The sequence below is a fragment of the Aquarana catesbeiana genome, linkage group LG03 (genome assembly GCF_042186555.1).
Source record: "Aquarana catesbeiana isolate 2022-GZ linkage group LG03, ASM4218655v1, whole genome shotgun sequence".
NCBI lineage: Eukaryota > Metazoa > Chordata > Amphibia > Anura > Ranidae > Aquarana > Aquarana catesbeiana.
The window spans coordinates 34,190,793-34,215,288 of record NC_133326.1 but is presented as its reverse complement, the minus strand read 5'-3'; the positions used below and the strand labels follow the sequence as shown (position 1 = coordinate 34,215,288).

The 24,496-nt window shown below is 41.8% G+C and overlaps 1 protein-coding gene across 2 annotated transcripts in view; it reads left to right on the top strand.

The window, feature by feature from the left end:
• SV2B (synaptic vesicle glycoprotein 2B) overlaps nucleotides 1-21,054 on the top strand; it is a 263,167-nt gene extending 242,113 nt beyond the window's left edge. For both annotated transcript variants that reach the window (XM_073618415.1, XM_073618413.1), the window contains exons 11-13: nucleotides 13,814-14,014; nucleotides 14,898-15,057; nucleotides 19,588-21,054. In XM_073618415.1, the coding sequence (XP_073474516.1) occupies nucleotides 13,814-14,014; nucleotides 14,898-15,057; nucleotides 19,588-19,771 (545 nt within the window). In that variant the 3' untranslated portion in view covers nucleotides 19,772-21,054. The remainder of the gene's footprint in view (nucleotides 1-13,813; nucleotides 14,015-14,897; nucleotides 15,058-19,587) is intronic.
• Nucleotides 21,055-24,496: the final 3,442 nt, after the last annotated feature.

Below are 24,496 nucleotides of genomic sequence, written 5' to 3'. Positions count from 1 at the left end.
CCTGTCTATGTTAGTCTATGGCTTCATGTCCACCTAGGCCTTTTTGAGCTGCAAATGGCATAGGCGTTTTTAAGCTGTAAAAAAAACCCAGGACCAGTGGGTTCTGAGAGACGTTTTTCAGCTGTAAAAACGCTCTAACGCTGATAAACGCTCAAAAACGCTCAAAAACGTCATTCACCAACGTTTTTTGACATTTTTGGTCCATTGAAAAAAAAAAAAAACGCTAAAAAACGCTCAGAAACGCTAACACGGAAAAACGCTCAAAAACACTCAAGAACGCTAACGCGGAAAAACGCTCAAAAACGCTATTGCAAAAACCTTGAAAAAAGCTGAAAAAAGTAAAAAAAAAATCACTGCAAAGATACTGGCGTTTTCATAACGTTATTTTAACAGCCTGTGTGCATGAGGCCTAATTGGTGGACACTGCACATGACATGGTGAGCCCTGCATAGCGCATTCCATTGTGGGTACTGCACGGCACATGCCATGGTGGACAATGTACAGCACATTACATGGTAAGCACTGCATGGCGCAGCACATGACATGGTGGGTACAACACAGCACAACAGGGTGGGCACTGCACAGTAATTTACATGGTGGGCACTGCACATGACACGGTTGGCACTGCATGGCACAGCGCATTACATGGTGGGCACTGCATGGCACAGCACATGACGTGGTGGGCAAAGCGCATTACATGGTGGGCACTGAATGGCACAACACATTACATGGTGGGCACTGCATGGCATAGCACATTTCATGGTGGGCAATGCAACTGCACATTACATGTTAGGAACTGCACATGACATGGTGGGCACTGCTGAACAGCCCAGCACATTGCACAGTGGGCACAACACACTACATGCTGGGCACAACACATGGCAGGGTGGGCACATGACATGGTGGGAACTGCACATGACATGGTGGGCACTGCATGGCACATCACATTACATGGTGGGCACTGTACATTACTTGGTGGGATCACTGCATGGCACAGCACATTACATGGTGGGCACTGCACATGACATGGTGGGCACTGCAATGCACAGCACATGACATGGTGGGCACTGCAATGTACAGCACATGACATGGGGGGCACTGCACTGCACAGCACATGACATAGTGGGCACAGCACATTACATGGGCACTGCAATGCACATGACATGGTGGGCACAGCACATTACATGGGGCCACTGCAATGCACATGACATGACATAGTGGGCACAGCACATTACATGGGGGCACTGCAATGCACATGACATGGTGGGCACAGCACATGGGGGGCACTGCAATGCACATGACATGACATAGTGGGCACAGCACATTACATGGGGGGCACTGCAATGCACATGACATGGTGGGCACAGCACATTACATGGGGCCACTGCAATGCACATGACATGACATGGTGGGCACAGCACATTACATGGGGACACTGCAATGCAAATGACATGGTGGGCACAGCACATTACATGGGGGGGCACTGCAATGCACATGACATGACATGGTGGGCACAGCACATTACATGGGGGGCACTGCAATGCAAATGACATGGTGGGCACAGCACATTACATGGGGGGGGCACTGCAATGCACATGACATGACATGGTGGGCACAGCACATTACATGGGGACACTGCAATGCAAATGACATGGTGGGCACAGCACATTACATGGGGGGGCACTGCAATGCACATGACATGACATGGTGGGCACAGCACATTACATGGGGGGCACTGCAATGCAAATGACATGGTGGGCACAGCACATTACATGGGGGGGGCACTGCAATGCACATGACATGACATGGTGGGCACAGCACATTACATGGGGGGGGGGGGCACTGCAATGCACACGACATGGTGGGCACAGCACATTACATGGGGGCACTGCAATGCACATGACATGACATGGTGGGCACAGCACATTACATGGGGGGGAAGCAGCAGTCTTTCCCCTAGCACAATAAAACCCCTCCCTAACAAATGTACTGACCTTATCTCAACAACAGCATGTAAGATGTCCTTCCTCCCGGGCTCCTGCTGGTTAGGACATCAGCGCCCCTCCCCCAGACACTGAGGAGGATCTGTGTGAGTGAACAGATCCTGTGATAGGAGTCAGGAGGCATCAACAGAGACAGGACTCGGCTTCACTGACTTGTCTCCTCCATGTGTGCACAGAGGCCTCCTCTTCCTTCAGGAAGGCACACAGATATTCACTGCCATGGGCCTATATTGAGGGAGGGGCCTGGAGCTGCAGCTCCACCAGCCCCTATGTTAATCCTGCCCTGCTGATGGCCCCTGATGTTAACCCCTTCACTGTGTCATTAGTACAGTAACAGTGCATATTTTTAGCACTGAGCACTGTAATATCACTGGTTCCCAAAAAAGTGTCAAAAGTGTCAGGTGTCCTATTTGTCCGCCGCAAGGTTGCAGTCCTCCTAAAAATCGCTGATCGCCATTATTAGTAAAAAAAAAAAGTAGAAAATTAAGAAAAATGTATACATATATCCCATAGTTTGTAGATGTGATAACCTTTGCGCAAACCAATCAATATACGCTTATTGGTATTTTTTTTTACCAAAAATATGTAGCAGAATACATATTGGCCTAAACTGATGAAGAAATTCGATTTTTTACATTTTTTTTATTGGATGTGTTTTACAGCAAAAAGTAAAAAATGTCTTTTTTTTTTTCTTCAAAATTGTCCCAATTTTTTTGTTTATAGCGCGAAAAATAAAAACCGCAGAGGTGATCAAATACCACCAAAAAATAAAAAAAAAGGACGTCAATTTTATTTGTGTACAGCGTCGCACGACCGCGCAATTGTCAGTAAAAGTAACGCAGCGTCGTATCCCAAAAAATGGCCTGGTCAGGAAAGGGGTAAAACCTTCGAGGGCTGAAGTGGTTAATGCATATCTACAGTTTTGTTTGATGTTGGCTGTTTTTGGTTTTAGATGTTACATAACACTTTGAATGAGTGGGATTTGTTGTGTTACCGCTAGGCTAAGGTGAATGAAATGTATTATTTTGCATCAATTTGTTCATTATGATATTTTTGTAGGTAGGGAATACTATTCAAAATAATTATTGGTGCTGCATTTATTTCTATTTGACTTTCACTATTTTCTTGTCAGATTACAAGCATAGGTATTAGATACGGACAGATATTGCTTGAATCACCTTATATGTATAATATATATATTTTTTTTTGTTTTTGAACTAATCTAATAAAGCCTCATACACACAATGAGATTATCGTACAAATGATCGTTCGTTTTTTTATTTTTATTTTTGCATGCTGGTCTCCATATTGAAAATGAAGAGGTTACTAAAGTTAAGCGAATTCTCGTACGACAGAATAAAAATTGATGTCACGTGTTGCTTTGTATTTTCGGACAAAAACTGAACTGATTAAACGAAAATCTTACGACCGCGGTTTTGCCGTGTTTTGCGTGGCAAAAGCCTATGTGTATATGGGTACATAGACTTCTATAGAGTTGAGTTTAGAAGCTATGGCAAAAAATGCCAAAAGCTCCTAAACTTTAGGAGCTGCTAGTTTATTTTTTATCTCTCTATTTCATGCCTGAATGGTGTTGACAAACACGTAGTCAGCCCCATACACACTATCAGATTTTCTGCTGAGTTTTTCCTTCAGATTTACCAAAACCATATAATATGAGGTCAAACGTTAGGAGTTTCAATGTGTATGCAATCAGGCAGGCCTTTGCACTACATAGTTTTGGTAAATCTGAAGACAAAAATCAGCAGAAAATCTGATAGTGTGTATGGGGCTTTATGTTTTTTTTTTTTTTGACAGCTGCTAGATCTGTTGCATGTTAAATACAGGTCGGGACTTCGTTTTCAGAGCCGAGAATTGACGGCAATCAGGCCTCATGCACACTGGACGTTTTTGGATGTTTTTACAGCTGCTGCAAAGCTTCTCGCATTTATAATAGACATCTGCAATTCATTTAGTTCCGAATTCGTTTTTTTAACGAATTTCGATAAATTCGTTAATTCGGAAATATCGGAATTAATAAAAACCCGTTTAAAGGCTTTTTATAGAATATTCGTAAATTTGATTATTCGAAAACTCATCAATTCAAAAATCCGAAACCCCAAAAATTCTAAAATCTGAAATAATAACTAATAATAACCTAACTATTCCTAACTATTAAATTATAGGTATTGGAATTTCCTTTCAAATTTGGCTTTTAGTGAACATAACGAATACGAATTTATCTGAAGTTACGAATTATCAGAAATAACGAATGCCGCATCTAACGAATGTAACATAACGAATGAATAATAATAATAAAAAGTTTTTATTATTATTATTGTTATTTATTATTAATTCATTTTGTTCTATTTGTTTAGATGCGGCATTCGTTATTTCTGATAATTCGTATTCGTAGGAATAGTTAAGTTATTATTAATTTGTTATTATTTCAGATTTTTGAATTTTTGGAGTTTCGGATTTGAAATTTGAAAGGAAATTCTAATACCTATAATTTAATAGTTATTTATTATTAGTTAGTTATCATTTAGAATTTTTCGGATTTTTGATCTTTCGAATTTTCGGATTTTCTTTCTTATTTTTGGATTTTCAAATTTTCGGATGTTTGAATTTATGAATTTACAAATTTTCTCATTTACAAATTGCGATTATAATGAATGCCCTGAACGAAAAAGAAAACAAAAAAAACAAATGAAACGAAAACAAACACATTTTTCGGCAGTGCACATGTCTAGTTTTTATAATGTTATTAACGTCCAGTGTGCATGAGGCCTTAGGATTTGGGGTCACGGCAAAGGGGCAGAGAGCCCAGACTTGCTACACATGCCCTGTGTGGATGGATGAAGTTATTTTGGGCATGTGCAGCACATTTATGATACTCAACTGGTTATAAAAGAATAAATAAACCCCGCCCACTTGGCAGCAATGTACCCAGACTCCTCACCAATATCTTTTAGAGGTTGCAACCATTGGGGTAATATACTTCATACTGTATATGGTGGGAATGCCCCAAGATTGTTGCATTCTGAAATGGTCTCTTTGTTCTTACCTGGAGAGTCACAGGCTTGCAGATCCTAACAGATCTTCTAATTTCACCACTCAGTGATTTGGTTGAGGACATTCCTTGCGGTTCCCAGGGGTTAATCTTTTTCATGCTGCTTGCAGCCAAAATTTCCATTGTACTAGCCTGCAAAAATCCCCAACTTCTCTCCCACTTTGATGATCGTTAAAAAATAGTGAGTACCCCTAGGTTCTATACCAGGGGTCTCCAAACTTTCTATACAAAGGGCCAGTTTACTGTCCTTAAGACTTTAGGGGGGGCAGGCTGTGGCCATTTGGAATAGAAAAAGTCTCAGCATCAGTTGGAGTAAATAATACCCCATCTTTGGTGTCAGTGAGAGGAATTATGCCCCATCGTTGGTGTCTTTGTTAGGAATTGTGCCCCATCACTGGTGTCATTGGGAGGAATTGTGCCCCATTGTTTGTGTCATTGGGAGGAATTGTACCCCATCGTTGGTGTCATTGGGAGGAATTGTGCCCCATCTTTGGTGTCAGTGAGAGGAATTATGCCCCATCGTTGGTGTCTTTGTTAGGAATTGTGCCCCATCACTGGTGTCATTGGGAGGAATTGTGCCCCATTGTTTGTGTCATTGGGAGGAATTGTGCCCCATCGTTGGTGTCATTGGGAGGAATTGTGCCCCATCTTTGGTGTCATTGGGAGGAATTGTGCCCCATCTGGTGGCATTGAAAGGAATTGTGCCCCATCTTTGGTGTCATTGGGAGGAATTGTGTCCCATCGTTGGCGTCATTGGGAGGAATTATGCCCCATCTTTGGTGTCATTGGGAGGAATTGTGCCCCATCGTTGGTGTCATTGGGAGGAATTATGCCCCATCGTTGGTGTCATTGGGAGGAATTGTGCCCCATCTTTGGGGTCATTGGGAGGAATGGTCCCCCATCTTTGGCATCATTAGGCCCCATTGTTGGTGTCTTGGGAGGAACTGTGCCCCTTTGTTGGTGTTCATGAATAAAATAGTGCCCCAAGGGCCGGATAAAATCAAGCAAAGGGCCACATCCAGCCCCCGGGGCCACCGTTTGGAGACCCCTGTTCTATACCAACAAGCCTGAGGTGTCATAATACTTTCCTGATCAGCTTGCTCTGATCTCCACTTAGCAGTTTTAACAAAGACCACCAGAGGGCGTCAAGATTGATGGACTAAATTCGGTTCTCGAAAAATCCAAGCTTTTATGCCAAAAAAGTACCAACGTGTCAGCATTTTTTTGTGTGCCAAAAAGAACGATTTTTGAAGCATTAGTATTGGCATCTATTGAAAAACACAAATCTACATCACATGTGCTTGTTAAAATGTAGCCCTGGATCATGTAATTGATCGACGAAAAATCGACAGTTTATGTTGTTATGGATTGATAATATGTCAATAATTGGGCAACATCTATTGATACAATGACGGCGTTATTGCATGCATGTTCGACAAATCTTTAGAAACCCGACCGTTTCTAACCATGTATGGCCAACTTTAGTTTACACTTGCGTTTGGAGGGTGGTAAAAGCGGGCAGTTGAGCCTAATTTTCTGCCCAAACATCTCCTGTGGGGGGGGGGGTAAACTCATGCCACTGCCACCTGTCACGTACCAGTGAAGGAGGCCGCATCACAACTGACCTGAAACTTCTTGGAATGCGCACCGCTGCAGCCGATTGGTGCAGTCTTTTAGGGGATAAAACCTGTGGTGAGTAAGCAACATACCACCGCCTCGCCTCCCGTCAAACGCCCTCTGAAAAACCAATCGACCGCAGAGCGCTTTTCAGAGGGCAACACTTGTGTACACAAGCCCTAACTTAGACGCTAAGATCTGCACAAATACAGTATGTATTTTTATGACTCCATTTGTGTTGCCTAAAAATATGTATCTGTATCGTCTCTTTCAATTTTTGACAAAAAAAAAAAATATTGAAAAAAATCAATTTTTTTTTCATTTAAATACATTGCTTAATAGCCGCCATTATTACGAATCTATTTTGTGTGCATCAAATGTCTTTGCCAACCCAGTTGTTACCGTACAATATAGAAGTAGAGGTGACATCAACCCTGTGCTGTGCATAGCCTGTGCAGAAAGCAGAGCTGTGGGAGGGACTCAGTAACTCCGCCCACCACAGGCTGCCTGCAGAATACTACAGGAGGGGGCGGAGACAAGACCAGTCACTCTACACAAGGAGAGAAAGCAGCGGTGACCGGTCTTTATTACAGGAAACGCCTGCACAGATCTAAATATATATTTATTATTATATAATAATAAAATAATATAATATAATATATAGGGCTGCGGAAATTAACGTTCAATTCCTCGATTAATCGTTAATTTTTTTGATCGATCAAAATTCTTTTTATTGGTACTCACCTCTCCGCCGGCTTCCGAGTCTTCAGGGAGTTCCGTCGGAGATCCGGTGACGTCACGGACATCGACGTCACCGAACTCCTCCCCCCTTCCCCAAGTGCCTCCGTCTGCTAACAAAGGGAAGGGGGGAAGAGTCATATACATATTTTCATTTTTTTTTTAATCAAAAAAGGCTTACATAGTATTGCATAAATCAGTATTTTACATTTTAAGAAAGCGAGGTAATAAAACGGAGGTTAACACTGCTCAAAATGATTACTGCCATGGCAAGCAAAAAAAAAGTATTATGGTTAATTTACCTTAAGGTGGCGACTTGCACATATTTTAAAGGAAGTTGTGCGTCCGCTAAACACAGTTTTATGTTTCAGTTGATAATCATTGCATTGTTCAGTACAAATTCCCTGCTGGGGTGGTGGATACTGATCTGAAGGTGTGGTGGCTGGCTAGATTATGGACTCAAAATACCATCAGCCTCTGTCCGGTTTGTATTGGTGGCTGAGTGGACATTGGGAAGACTCCCCCCCACACACACACACACACTTCTTTTAGTAAAGGGAAAGCTCCCAAAACAGGGACACTTAAAAGATTATTTTTTTTAGTATTATTTTTTTTAGAGTAGAGAGTAGAGTTAAACTAACTGTCTACGTTTTTCTTAAAGTTTAATTTAAAAAATTTACTTACGTCAGTGCTACAGTTTGAATCTAAAACATATTTGTGTGAACTGTGAAGTTAAGTCATGGATTGTGGAAACTAACTAGTGTCGGGTGATAGTATATAGTGTATACCACATATATCACTGACTAATGCAGAGTTGCAATGCAAGGAGATCAGCTAAAAGTAGTTGGATCTGTATGTGCATTATAATTAATCGAAATTAGTCGATTAATCGAATAAAAAAAAATTGATTAATCGAACACGAAAAATTTAATCAGTAACAGCCCTAATAATACAATATATATATATATATATATATATATATATATATATATATATATATATATATATATATATATATATATATATATTATAAATATATATAATATAAATATATATATATATATATATATATATATATATATATATATATATATATATATATATATACAAAACACACCAAGGAGTCTATTAAAAAATAAAAAAAAAAAAAGACTTGTAAATGTCCCGGCAACCATACAAATGTCATGAATAATTGCCATAATGTTTATATGTGATGTGTGAAATGTCATTTTCTATGTATTTCCTATGATCCTAGCTCCATCTAGTGGCTAAACTCAGTATCTTCCCCATTGTGGTACTTCAGGAAAATACCACATTAACCACTTCAGCCCTGGAAGAATTTACCCACTTCCTGACCAGGCCATTTTTTGCGATATGGCACTGCGTCGCTTTAATTGACAATTGCGCAGTCGTGCGACACTGTACCCAAATAAAATTTATGGCCTTTTTTTCCCTGAAAAATAGCTTCTTTTGGTGGTATTTGATCACCTCTGCGTTTTTTATTTTTTGCGCTATAAACAAAAAAAGACCGGCAATTTTGAAAAAAAAAAAAAAAAAAAACAATATTTTTTTTTTTACTTTTTGCTATAATACATATCCAAAAAAAAATTTAAAAATTAAATTTCTTTATCAATTTAGGCCAATATTTATTCTGCTACATATTTTTGGTAAAAAAAGCGTATAAGCGTATATTGATTGGTTTGTGCAAAAGTTAACTACGGGATAGATTTAGGGACTTTTATTTATTTTTATTTGTTTTACTGGTAATGGCGGCGATCTGCGAATTTTAGCGGGACTGCAAAATTGCGGCGGACAAATCTTACAGTAAGTGACTCTTTTTGGGGACCAGTGACACCAATACAATGATCAGTGCTAAAAAAAATGCATTGTCGCAGTATAAATGACACTGGCAGGAAATGGGGTTAAAACTAGGGGGCGATCAAAGGGTTAAATGTGTTCCCTGGGAGGTGTTTCTAACTGTGGGGGGGGGGGGGTGGTGGATTCACCGGAGGAAAAGAGAGAACATGATTCAGCTTGGCTGCAACAAGATCTCTCACTTTTCCTCCCTGACAGAGCAGTGGTGTGCTTTATTTACATTAGCACACCGCTACTCCGTCTCTCCTGTGAATGAGCCGCTGTGGCCGCTGGACCCTCTAAATGGCTCCCACTGAGTCTAATCACAGTGGGGGGGGGGCACGCCCCCTAAACTGCATGCACAAAATCACGTACAGGTACATGATTTTGCGCACTGGGGCCGCCCTGCTGCATTAAATGTACGTGGGGCGGTCCGGAAGCGGTCAAAGCAGAACTAGAATAAAAGAGATTTCATCTCCAGATACGGAAAGGTTTCTTTACAGTAAGAGCTGTGAAAATGTAGACTATACTCCCTCCAGAGGTGGTTCTGGCCAGCTCAGTAGATTGCATTAAAAAAGGTCTGGATTATTTCCTAAATGTACATAATACAACTGGATACTGACATTTATAGGTAAAGTTGATTTTTTTCCTGTGCTGGAGCCAATTGGATCATGTTTTGCTGGGTTTTTTTTGCCTTCCTCTGGATCAACTGTGGGCAGGGCCGAAACTAGGGGGGCTGGGGGTGCATCTGCCCCAGTGACTGCATTAAAGGAGGGCGCCACCACTCTCATTCCATCTTCTCTCCCCTGCTGCTTTCCCGGCGCCCAATCTCCTCCACATCAAAAGTGCTACAGCTGCAGACGCTGAGGAGATCGGCGCCAAACTAAGTTTTTTCCCCCGGGTGAAAGAATGTCTTGCTTCATCAATGGACAGTTATAGGATTGTGTATATAGGATTATATGATTTTTTTGTATTTAATTTTTTCCCCTTTTATTGGTTGAACTAGATGGACTTGTGTCTTTTTTCAATAAGACTAAATATGTAACTACAGTCAGGTCCATAAATATTGGGACATCGACACAATTCTAATCTTTTTGGCTCTATACACCAACACAATGGATTTGAAATGAAACGAACCAGATGTGCTTTAACTGCAGACTTTCAGCTTTAATTTGAAGGTATTTACATCCAAATCAGGTGAACGGTGTAGGAATTACAACAGTTTGTATATGTGCCTCCCACTTTTTAAGGGACCAAAAGTAATGGGACAATTGGCTGCCCAGCTGTTCCATGACCAGGTGTGTGTTATTCCCTCATTATCCCATTTACAAGGAGCAGATAAAAGGTCCAGAGTTCATTTCGAGTGTGCTATTTGCATTTGGAATCTGTTGCTGTCAACTCTCAATATGAGATCCAAAGAGCTGTCACTATCAGTGAAGCAAGCCATCATTAGGCTGAAAAAACAAAACAAACCCATCAGAGAGATAGCAAAAACATTAGGTGTGGCAAAATCAACTGTTTGGAACATCCTTAAAAAGAAAGAATGCACTGGTGAGCTCAGCAACACCAAAAGACCCGGAAGACCACGGAAAACAACTGTGGTGGATGACTGAAAAATTCTTTCCCTGGTGAAGAAAACACCCTTCACAACAGTTGGCCAGATCAAGAACACTCTCCAGGAGGTAGGTGTATGTGTGTCAAAGTCAACAATCAAGAGAAGACTTCACCAGAGTGAATACAGAGGGTTCACCACAAGATGTAAACCATTGGTGAGCCTCAAAAACAGGAAGGCCAGATTAGAGTTTGCCAATCAACATCTAAAAAAGCCTTCACATTTCTGGAACAACATCCTATGGACAGATGAGACCAAGATCAACTTGTACCAGAGTGATGGGAAGAGAAGAGTATGGAGAAGGAAAGGAACTGCTCATGATCCAAAGCATACCACCTCATCAGTGAAGCATGGTGGTGGTAGTGTCATGGCATGGGCATGTATGGCTGCCAATGGAACTGGTTCTCTTGTATTTATTGATGATGTGACTGCTGACAAAAGCAGCAGGATGAATTCTGAAGTGTTTCGGGAAATATTATCTGCTCATATTCAGCAAAATGCTTCAGAACTCATTGGACAGCTCTTCACAGTGCAGATGGACAATGACCCGAAGCATACTGCGAAAGCAACCAAAGGGTTTTTTAAGGGAAAGAAGTGGAATGTTATGCAATGGCCAAGACAATCACCTGACCTGAATCCGATTGAGCATGCATTTCACTTGCTGAAAACAAAACTGAAGGGAAAATGCCCCAAGAACAAGCAGGAACTGAAGACAGTTGCAGTAGAGGCCTGGCAGAGCATCACCAGGGATGAAACCCAGCGTCTGGTGATGTCTATGTGTTCCAGACTTCAGGCCGTAATTGACTGCAAAGGATTTGCAACCAAGTATTAAAAAGTGAAAGTTTGATGGATGATTGTTAATCTGTCCCATTACTTTTGGTCCCTTAAAAAGTGGGAGGCACATATACAAAGTGTTGTAATTCCTACACCGTTCACCTGATCTGGATGTAAATTACCTCAAATTAAAGCTGAAAGTCTGCAGTTAAAGCACATCTTGTTCGTTTCATTTCAAATCCATTGTGGTGGTGTATAGAGCCAAAAAGATTAGAATTGTGTCGATGTCCCAATATTTATGGACCTGACTGTATATTAAAAGTCAACAGCTATAGTATTTGTGGCTGTTGACTTTTTATTTATTTGTGGGAGACTGAAGCTCCTCTTTAAGGCCACTAGATGGAGCTGATGATCATAGGAAATACCCAATGACATTTCACACTTATAACAAACATGACAGGGATTATCTGTGATGCTTCTGCAAATGCTAAGACACTCACACAGCAAGTTTTTATTTTTATTTTTTTCAAAATTCAAGTAATAATACACTTTTTGTATTTAGACATTATTTGTGTATCCCACAGTTTAGTTCTAAATTTATCTTATAATACTGCTCAACCATGGCCTGAAAAATTTTCATCAACCTCCAGCACAGCAGAAATCAGACAAGGAGTGGGAGGTCAGGTCATGCACTGTAAGCTAATTGTACAATGCTCTCCATCTAATACGATGTCAGCTGGTGGGAGCTGAGGGCGAGAGGTGTCAGGCTCCATGCACACTGACTTAAAAATAAAAATTTAAAGGGGAACTCTACTTCCACGGTGAAAAGAATTATATATATATAGATAGATATATATATATCTATATATCTCTATATATATAGAGATATATATCTCTATATATATTTAGATATATATCTCTATCTATCTATCTATCTATATATATATATATATATATATATATATATTTATATATATATATATATATATATATATATATATATATATATATATATATATATATATATATACTATATTACCAAAAGTATTGGGACGCCTGCCTTTACACGCATATGAACTTCAATGGCCTCCCAGTCTTAGCCATAGGGTACAATTTAGAATTGGCCCACCCTTTGCTGCTATAACAGCTTGAATTTTTCTGGGAAGGTTGTCCACAAGGTTTAGGAGTGTGTCTATGGGAACGTTTGACCATTCTTCCAGAAGCACATTTGTGAGGTCCGGCACTGATGTTGGTTGAGAAGTCCTGGCTCGCAGTCTCCACGCTAATTCATCCCAAAGGTGTTCTATCGGGTTGAGGTTAGGACTCTGTGCAGGCCAGTCAAGTTCCTCCACCCCAAACTCGCTCATCCATGTATTTATGGACCTTGCTTTTTGCACTGGTGCGTAGTTATGTTGGAACAAGAAGGGGCCATCTCTAAACTGTTCCCACAAAGTTGAGAGCATGAAATTGTCCAAAATGTCTTGGTATGCTGACGCCTTAAGAGTTCACTTCACTAGAACTAAGGGGCCAAGCCCAATCCCTGAAAAACAACCCCACAACATAATCCCCCCTCCACCAAATTATTTAGACCAGTGCACAAAACAAGGTCCATAAAGACATGGATGAGTGAATTAGGGGTGGAGGGACTTGACTTGCCTGACCTCAACCCGATAGAACACCTTTGGGATGAATTAGAGTGGAGACTGCGAGCCAGGCCTTTTCTGCCACATCCGTGTCTGACCTCACAAATACGCTTCTGGAAGAATGGTCAAACATTCCCATAGACACACTCCTAAACCTTGTGGACGGCCTTCCCAGAAGAGTTGAAGCTGTTATAGCTGCAAAGGGTGGGCCAACTCAATATTGAACCCTACAGACTAAGACTGGGATGCCATTAAAGTTCATGTTCGTGGAAAGGCAGGTGTCTCAATACTTTTTGCAGTATAGTGTGTATATATACTGTGTGTGTGCATGTGTGTGTGTGTATATATATATATATATATATATATATATATATATATATATATATATATATATATAAAATATGTATATATTTTTTATTATATTATTTATTTATTTTTAATCCGTAAACTTTGATGTAAGAAAATGACCCAGTTTTTTTATTATTGTGTTGTGATTCTGCAGATCTCCATGAGCACAGGTTCATTGATTGCACCTTAATAAACAACACTTTCTCCAATCACAAAGATGATTGTGACATTGACTTTGAGGAAGATAACGATTTCTTGATTTATCTGGTCAGTTTTCTTGGAAGTTTATCCGTATTACCTGGAAATATTATCTCAGCTCTCCTTATGGATAAAATCGGAAGGATAAGAATGATTGGTGAGTATGCAGAGACAATGAAATGCATTTATGGTCTGGTTCATATTCATGGTCATGGTGTGCTCTCCATAGAGATCAGTGGACATTACATTGAGCTTCCTTCTGTTACTGCTCCGGAGAGGGGACTGAAATCTTGAGCTCTCTATGATAACTCCTGGGGATCTAATTATAAAAACATTTGTGAATATACAAGTGGCTCAGCATTTGCAAAGCCGTCACAAATATGTCAAATATGTGTGTTTTCTGTGATCATCAGCTCCACCTAGTGGCCATAATGCTGTATTTTCCTGATTGGGGTAGTTCTGGGGAAATATCACATTATGGCCACTAGATGGAGTTGCTGATTATAGGAAATACACACATTAGACACATTACGGGGATTATTTGTGATGGCTTGTGTAAATGCCTCAGCAATCACACAGCCAAGTTTTTAGAAGCAGACCCCTTAGTGAAAACTGTTATCCTGATAATTTCTGGAGGGTGACTTCACTTTCAATTAACATTAGTATATGGCAGAAATGGCGGCAGAAATGAAAAACACTCTATGAATGTAGCATGGACAAAAGGTCCACCTCCTCCATTCATAGGGTACTTTTCATTGTGCTAAGCAATAGCATAGATTATATGAATGGGGGGGGGGGTAGAAAGTGTGGGCATACTTGGGTACTTTTTATGAGTGCAAACCCTTGTATTAAGCCTCACAGCACTAGAACATCACAGCTGCAAAGGGTATTGGGGGGAGGTGTAAGATTTCAAAGGGACCAGGCAGCCACAAGCACAAGGAACACTTTTCATTTAATGTAAGAACTTAACCTTTTTTTTTCATTTTTATTTTCAATATTTTTTTATATTAGTTCACTTTATGTTTATGTCTTCCTTGTAGCTGGCTCCATGCTCATCTCAGCAGTTTGCTGCTTCTTCCTGTTCTTTGGTAACAGCGAGTCTGCTATGATTGGCTGGCAGTGTCTGTTCTGTGGAACCAGCATAGCGGCCTGGAATGCCTTGGATGTGATCACTGTAGAGCTCTATCCCACAAATAAAAGGTGTTGTCTCTTCAATAAATCATTTTTCTAATGTATTCTTGACCACATAAGTCAGATATTTCTCAATTTTATTTAGAACTTTGTTATTATAGTTTTAATGTGTCAAAGTTTATTGTAATATTAGTTTAAAACAATGTGTTAAAATAGCTTTCTGGCCATCGGAAGTCAATGGTTTGCTGAAGGCAAATAAGCTGTTCATGTTTCAAGGGAATTTTCACCTTGCAATGGAATTTTCTAGGGTATCGGCGAGTACGAGTACCAATACTTTCGGTCAAGTACTCGCGGTTATCGAGTATCGATACTTTGCAGTGCGATTTGCGGCAATACAAAATAAATAGGCCCTAATCGCACTGGAAAAATTGCATGTAATTTGAACAGGAATGCGGTACGATTCCTGACCCAATCGCATGCGACTTCTCCCACCGCTCCTGTGTGTGTGTGTGTGTGTGTGTGTAAAAGCGACATCTAGTGGGCAGTTTATTAAAAATGTTATAACTCACAATAACCACCTTAGCTTTAACTGACAATTGCGCGGTCATGCAACGCTGTACCCAAAAAAAAAATTATGTCCTTTTTTCCCTACAAATAGAGCTTTCTTTTGGTGGTATTTGATCACCTCTGCGGTTTTTATTTTTTGCGCTATAAACAAAAAAAGACTGACAATTTTGAAAAAAAAAAATTTTTTTTTACTTTCTGCTATAATACATATCCAAAAAAGAAAAAACTAATTTATTCATCAGTTTAGGCCGATATGTATTCTTCTACATATTTTTGGTAAAAAAAATCACAATAGGCGTATATTGATTGGTTAGCACAAAAGTTATCACGTCTACAAACTATGGGATAGATTTAGGGACTTAAATTTTTTTTAATTGTTTTTACTGGTAGTGGCGGTGATCTTCAATTTTTAGCAGGACTGCGACATTGCGGCGGACAAATCTGACCCCAAATTACACTTTTTAGGGACCAGTGACATTTTTACATTGATCAGTGCTATAAAAATGCACTAATCAATGTAAAAAGGACACTGGCAGAGAAGGGGGCGAGCAAGGGGTTAAATGTGTTCCCTGGGTGTGTTCTAACTGTAGGGGGATGGGCTTACTGGAACATGACAGAAATCACTGGGAACAGTAGATCTCTGTCATGTCACTAGACAGAACGGGGAATCGCCTTGTTCACATAGGCAGTTCCCCGTTCTGCCTCTCTTCACCGTGATCGCGGGTCGCCGGTGGACATCAAGTCCGTGGGGCTGGAGGAGAAGTTCTGGGACCCCGTGCTTAAAGGGTGGAAGTGATGTCAGCTTGGGGGTGGACCACCTTTACATCTCCTCCCAACCCTGTGAGCACCTCCAGCGGCCATTATTTTCTACCACTAGTGGGACCGGGACACTATTCAGATTTTGCATTTGACCAGATAGTATGTATTTAAAGCGGGGGTCCACCTAAACCGCCAAAAAAAAAAATATTAAAAGCCAGCAGCTACAAATACTGCAAATACTGACTTTTAATAAATGGCCACTTACCTGTCCCAGGGTCCAGCGATGTCGGTAGGCGACTTCGAGAACCCGCTCGGTTCTCGGCAGCTGCCGCCGCCATCCTAGGTGAGGGAATCAGGAAGTGAAGCGTTGCGGCTTCACTTCCCGGATCCCTACTGCGCATGCGCGAGTCGCGCTGCGCATCGTAACTGGTCCCTGCTATCTCCTGGGAGCTGTGTGTTTCCCAGGAGACAGCGCGGAGGGACAGGAAGAGGCATAGACTCCCATGGGAGTCTATGCCGGAAGTGGGTGCCAATACCTGTCTTAGACAGGTATCTGCACCCCCCTACCCCCTGAAAGGTGTCAAATGTGACACCGGAGGGGGGGGAGGGTTCCGAAAAGCGGAAGTACCATTTTTGTGTGGAACTCCGCTTTAATGTGAGTTCTAACATTTTTATTAAACTGCCCACTAGATGGCGCTTTTCCCTTTCTACACACACATACAGGAGCGGTGGGGAAAATCGCATGCGATTCAGATAGGAATTGCACTGCATTCCTGTTCAAATTGCATGCGATTCTTTGCAGTGCCATTTATTTTGTATTGGCACAAGTCACACCGCAAAGTATCAGTTTTGGTATCGGGAGCATTTTTACGAGTACGAGTACTTGTGAAAATACTCAGTATCGACATCCTATTTCTGTTGTCCAGGGTACAATGTGCCAACATATTTTTGGAACTTCACCATTGCTTCCTGTTAACTAAAAAAAAAACATGGTATGTTTGTTTTAAAGTAGGTGATACACAGAGATGAAACAAATCCAACTACATAAGTTGTACATGTTTATCTGCAGTGCTCTCTCCTCTACAACTGTTTAAAGTACACAGATCAAAGGATATTTCTTAGCTTCAGAAGACAGGGGAATGAACACACTCATTGGCCAGAATAATAATTTATTGTGGCCATTATAATGAATTAACAATGGAGAGCTAAACGCGCCTAGCATTAATGCACCTTTAGACACCTTAACAGGCCTTTACATGCATTAAGCAGGTTTTTTCTGCCAAAATGCTGCTGCTCCTGGATGCCAGTTTTGTTTTTTTTGTTTGCCTCTAAACGCCTATGTGCGCATAGACACATAGCCTAACATGCAGGGGCATTTAGAGGCAGAAAAAAAAACTTCAGACTCCTCTAAGAGCAGCATCAAAAACATCTAGTGTGCACGAGGCTTAAAAAGTAAAGGTATACAATGAGTTAAGTCCAACAAGGTTCTCGCCACCTTCTGAACTTATGTCTTTTATTTACATCTGACAGGTTTATAGAATTTGTGGATGACAGCTATAGCTGTAGTTCCAAAAGCCCAATGCTAGACCTTTTGGTCTCTACAAATTCAGCAGTATAGCCGATCTAGCTGCTATGCCCGCCCCTCCTGCCCAGTCATAGAAGCCTTTGTATTATGTGAACACATTCACAAAATACAAAGGCTTCTGTGAATGGGCAGCAGAAGGGAGGGGTGGGAATAGTTGCTGTGGGTGCACTCTTCTCCTCTGACATCCTCCTCTGACATCGACAGAGCCATAAGGATAAATGTAAATAATAGAGATAAGTCCAGGAGATGACATGCACCTCGTTGCCATACTTCATTTAACTAATGAAGAAGCCAATACAATGTATGGTATACTATATTGTCTATGTATACATAAAACCTTATTTTAACCACTTGCTGACCGCCCTATAGCAGTTTTACTGCTACAGGACGGCAACTCTGCGCAGGATCTATCTAGGATATATGTGATCCTGCACTTCAGCCTGAAGGGGGCGTCCGCGTGCTGCTCCCGGGCTGTTTCTGCTGATAATTCAGAGCAGAAGCCAATCTGCGGGGGCTGGGCACTCAATGTCCTCCAGAACCCACCGATCGTTGATAAACTACACAGAACAGGGATCTGCCTATGCAGGGATGGATTGTGTGTTCCTGTAAAGCAAAGGACTAAAATCCATCTCTTCCCAAAGTAAAAGCAGCAAACATAGTAAACACAAGCACTGGCTAGGCACACGGTTAACCCTTTGACTGTCCTAGATGTTTAACCCCTTCCCAGCCAGTGTCATTAGTACAGTGACAGTGCATATTTTAAGCACTGATCACTGTATTGACCCATACACACGGTCAGATTTTCTGGCAGAAAATGTTCGATGGGAGCTTGTTATCGGAAATTCCGACCGTGTGTAGGCTCCATCGGACATTTTCCATCGGAATTTCCGTCACACAAAATTTGAGATCTGGATCTCAAATTTTCCGACAACAAAATCCGTTGTCGTAAATTCCGATCGTGTGTACACAATTCCGACGCACAAAATTCCACGCATGCTCGGGATCAAGCAGAAGAGCCGCACTGGCTCATTGAACTTCATTTTTCTCGCTCGTCGTACGTGTTGTACGTCACCCCGTTCTTGGCGTTTGGAATTTCCGACAAGATTTGTGTGACCGTGTGTATGCAAGACAAGTTTGAGCCAACATCCGTCTGAAATCCATGGATTTTGTTGTCGGAATGTCCGATCGTGTGTACAGGGCATTACAGTGCCACTGGTTCCCGGAAAGTGTCAAAAGTGTCAGTTAGTGTCCGATTGTCTGCTAAATTTATGAAGAAATTCGATTTTTTTAAATTTCTTTTATTGGATATGTTTTATAGCAGAAAGTAAAAAATATTGTTTTGTTTTGTTTTTTTCAAAATTGGCTTTTTTGGTTTATAGTGCAAAAAATAAAAAACGCAGAGGTGATCAAATACCACTAAAAGAAAGCTCTATTTGTGGAAAAAAATGGCATAAATGTTATTTGGGTACAGTGTCGCTAAATAACGCAGTTCCGTATCTCAAAAAATGGACTGCAGGTCATGAAGGGGAGTAAATCTTCCGGAGTTTTAGTGGTTAATTAAAAAGATAAAGCCATAAATGACATCCAAACGAATGTAGATAGAAATACGTGTACTTACAAATGGCGACTTATATTTATAAGTACTGAACAAATCTGTATATTTATACTTTTTTTAAATCCCCCAACAGAGCAACAGCATTTGGGATCTTGAATGGTCTGTGCAAGCTGGCCGCTATATTTGGAAACTCCATCTTTGCTTCTTTTGTGGGCATAACAAAGGTGGTTCCGATCCTCCTTGCATCCACAGCCCTCGTAGGTGGAGGCCTTATATCTCTTCGACTACCTGAAACACGAGAACTTGTCCTCATGTAAATACACACAATGGAACACACTATTGAGACCTTTCAGTGAAAGCGATATAGCGAGCGAAGATTTGGGGGAACGGTACTACTGAAAGTTGTTTGGTTAGAGCCAAGTCGATCATCGGACATAAAAGAACACACATCGTCTCGGTCATCACAGCTCAAGCCATTCTGAAAATCAAAGCAGATCGCCAATGCTGTCCTCTCTCTTGGATAATGATACATTTGTGTTTTAGTTTATTTTTATATTGTCTTTGATTTAACATAATGTATAGAATTGTATCTCGTTATAACAGGCTTTCAGAAATATCCTACTACTGGTATTTAAATATGAGTAAAATATTATCCTATATTGTCACCCTTGGAAAATGATTTTAGATCTTTTCCAGTACGTTTTCTTGGACCATATGCCAACACTGGAAGATGAGGACTGAATGTAAAGGAAAATATAATAACAAAGGATGGTTTATATTGTATTTCTTCATGTTAATGAAAGAAAAAAACATATTTTTCTCCTTTCTGCTAGAGGGGGACTAGAAAGAGTGTCAGCAGAGATATTACTTATACTGCATGGTGACCTCATCAGGCTATCCTTGATGGGGTAATTGCACATGTGTATAATTTATTTATTTTATTTATTACAGGTATTTATATAGGACCAACAATGTATGCAGTATAATGTGACATATTGTACATTCATATCCATCCCTGCCCTCAATGAGCTTACAGTCTAAGGTCCCTATTCAAAAATACATACATCCAAGCACACATAATAGGGCCAATTTACCTACCAGCGTGTCTTTGGAGTGTGGGAGGAAACCGGAGCACCCAGAGGAAATCCACACAAGCACAGGGAGAACATATAAACTCAATGCACATAAGTGTCTTGGGTGAGATTAGAACTCGGAACCTCATTGTTGCAAGGCAGTAGGTAAAAAAATGTAATCAGCTTTTACATGTTGCTCCCATGAACTGGGGGCTTCTACTGATGTCTACTCAAAAGAGAGGTCACCCGAAGCCTCTGTATACACAACAACTATGTCTAGAGCAGGGTTCCTCAACTAGGGTTCCTCCAAAGGTTGCTAGGGGTTCCTTGAGCAATTTCTGCCTTTTAGATAAGTTCCCACTGACACCATTGATCTTTTTAGCTATCTGTAAGGGGTAATTCTTCCCAATGACCACAAGTGCAAGGAGCATTTTTCCCACTGACCCACCGAAAGGTTGCTCTAGAGGTTCATCCCCTCTTGATTAAGACAGTGGAGGTTAGGGCCCCCGTATTGTCTAGATCAGGGGTCTCCAAACTTTTCAGTACAAGGGCCAATTCCTAAATTTTACCAATATTCACAGGGCGAAAAAAAAAAAAGTTTTATAGCGTTTTACCTCCTTACAACCAGGAGAGTGCCAAACAAAGTTCCCCTTAAACTCAGAAGTGCTCATCAGAGCCCCCTGCTTAGATTCTTGAGTGCCCAGTGAGTCCTCCCCCCTCATCCAGGAGAACCCATTAGAGTCCCCCATGTGTGCTCATCAAAGTTCCCCTTACATTTAGAAGTGCTCATCAGAGTCCCCCCTTACATCCTGGAGTGCTCAGTGGAGTCCCCCGCCCACCTACATCCAGGAGTTCCCATCAGAGATCCCTCTTACCTTCATGTGTGCCCAGCAGAGTCCTCCCATACATGCATGTGCACCCAGTAGAGCCCCCTCTTACATCCACCTGTGCCCAGCAGACTCCCTTCCACATCCATGTGTGCCCAGCAGAGTCCTCCCTTACAACAACTATGTGTGCCCAGCTGAGTCCTTGTTACATCCATGTCTGCCCAGCAGAGTCCCCCCCTACATCCATGTGTGCCCAGCAGAGTTCCCCCTACATCCATGTGTGCCCAGCAGAGTCCCCCCTTACATTCATGTGTGCCCAGCAGAGTCCCCCCTCCTACATCTATGTGTGCCCAGCAGTTTCCTCCCCTACATCTATGTGTGCCTAGCAGAGCCCCCCCCCTAAATATATGTGTGCCCAGCAGAATCCCCCTTACCTTTCAAGTAGCAGGAAGGTGGAGCAGGTCAGGACAGAGGAAGTCTGGCCCTCCTGTAAATGCTGAAGGCATATCATTGGTTGCTAGGCACTGGTGGTCCTAGAATCCAACCACAGTGGAGCGCGAGGATCTGCGCTGAGGACTTGGGGAGGGTCAGGATGGCTGGCAGCGGATGCAATGGCCTCCATATTAAGATACATAGACCTGCCCACGCACTGCCAGTTAGCCAGAGTATTTTCACGGACAGTTGCAACGTGCCAGATAAAATTTTGTAGTGAGCCAGATGTGGGCTGCCGGCTCCAAATAATCAGAATATTGCTACATCCCTTAACCCTGGAAGACTACACAAATAGGTCCATTCCAACTCTGAGGGCTGTTGTAATTTTGAAGGACCTTCTTGGATCCTTCTGTCATCCTGTTTTTGTCCTGAGTGGGGCAGTCCCTTATCAGTCTTCCCATTCACTTATCCAGAATACTGTGCAGACCAGAGACTTTCCAACAGTGGGTCCTAAGCAGGCATGTTCTGGTCATCGGGGCTATCGGGAGTTTCCCATTGGGCAGATGGCTCAGTAGGCCGGTTTCAGTGACAGTGGAGGTAGAGCGGGCGGGGACTCCTAAACTCTGTCCACCAATAAACTAATCTTCCGCTGTGCAGCTGTTTAGAAAAAAAACTTCTCTGGGCCCCCTGCGTTCAGTGGGGGCCAGGGGACAGAAAGCAGACTATTTCATCACTTTTGGTGGATTAATCCGCAGCAGTGCACTACACAGTTGAAGGTCGGCCTGTCCTATATCAGTAGACTGGAGCCGGCCGGGAGCGCTGCTGTGGATTAATCTGCCTAAAGAGGAAAGTGATTAAATAGCCCGCTTTCTGTCCACCGGCCCCCACTGAACACAGGGAAGACCCGTAGAAGGTTTTTTTCTAAACAGCAACACAGTGGGAGTTGGGAGATTAGCTGATTGGTGGACAGGAATTGGCACCTCCCCTCCAGTTACCTCCAGTCCTAGTTACCCAGCTCTATGGTGCCCAGGAGGAAGGGAGAGGACCAGATGTACCAGCAGTGCACAGCTGGTCCCAGGCTCCCAGCTACAGAGGAACTACCTGCAGGACAAGCACTGCACCCAGGACCTAGGTAGAAGAAGCTGTGCAGACCAGTTACTGAGGGGGACTTACATTGATGGGCACTTATGAAGCTGAGCTGATGGACAATGATCAGGATGCATTAATGGGCACTGGTGTGGCTGCATTAATGGGCACTGGTGTAGCTGCGCTGATGGGCACTGATCAGGCTGCATTAACGGGCATTGGTGTGGCTGAATTAATGGGCACTGGTGGGGCTGCACTGATGGCCACTAATCAGGCTGCATTAATGGGCACTGGTGTGGCTGCGCTGATGGGCACTGATCAGGCTGCATTAATGGGCACTGGTAAGGCTGCAATAATAGGCATTGGTGAGGCTGCATTAATGGGTACTGGTGTGGCTGCATTAATGGGCACTCATGTGGTTGCGCTGATGGGCACTGGTGCGGCTGCACTGATGGGCACTGACCAGGCTGCATTAATGGGCACTGGTGAGGTTGCATTAATGCTCAATGGTGAAGCTGTATTAATGGGCACTGGTGTGGCTATGCCCTGTCCTATGCCCAATAGTGGAATGTTTTTACTTATGTTTTTTTGCGCAATTGCGTATAGTTTATATACTGTTTTTGTGCGTGTTTGATAAATTAAAGTGGGCCGGTCTGGATGAAGTCCAGGGCCAAATTTTTCTCCCAGTCCAGCCCTGGGCATACAGTAAGTACCCATAATATTCAACTCTTTATTATCCAGTCCCCTACCAGCAAAAAGATCATGTTAAATATATTGCCACAGTGTTTTTTATTCACTGAACATGGTCTAGTTTTCGGAATCTCTCCCTTTAGCACAAATAGAAGCACAACATTTTTAATTGCCAACACTGCCAAATAGTTCATTTTGGTTTTGAGTCAAAAGATTATTTTTGTTGAATGATGAAGCCTCTGGACCTCTTAAATCTGGAGAGGGGCAATTAACTTTTCAGGTTCTGCTTAAAGATTTCACTGTGTGCCCTTTTCCTATTCATTAGCTCACACATCCTATATTTCATGAAGGCACTTCAATTTCAGACTATTTCAAGAAAATCATAAAAATTTAAAGCGGCATTAAACCAAAAAGTAAAACTTTATTATATTGCAGCTTAGCAATTCTTACATGTGATGGCTGCATTCATTTTTTATTTTTAGGCTCTCTTTCTTCTATTTTCATCTGGTGATCCAGCCAGTAAGTCTGTTGATTTTCAAAAGAACAAGCTCTCTAGCAGAATGTCGGTTTACATGGATGAGACAAACCATTTACGACTGACAGGGGTGCTTACATTGGTCAACTTTTATTTATTCATGTAAAACCTTTATCCCAAAAGGAAAAAAAAAACAGTTTGCTGTAAATGCTTATAAGTATTAGCCCGGGGTTCACACTGCTCGGACCCCAGCGTGACTTCGGCACGACTTGCGTGCGACTTCTTTAACAGAAATCAATACAAGTACCAAAGTCGGACCAAAGGTAGTGCAGGAACCTTTTTCTAAGTCAGAGCAACTCAAGTCGCACCAATTAGAACAGTTCCATTGCACAGAATGGGGTCCGACTTCTGATGTGACACGTGCTTCGGAGCGATTGTCACATCAGTTTGAACCAGGCC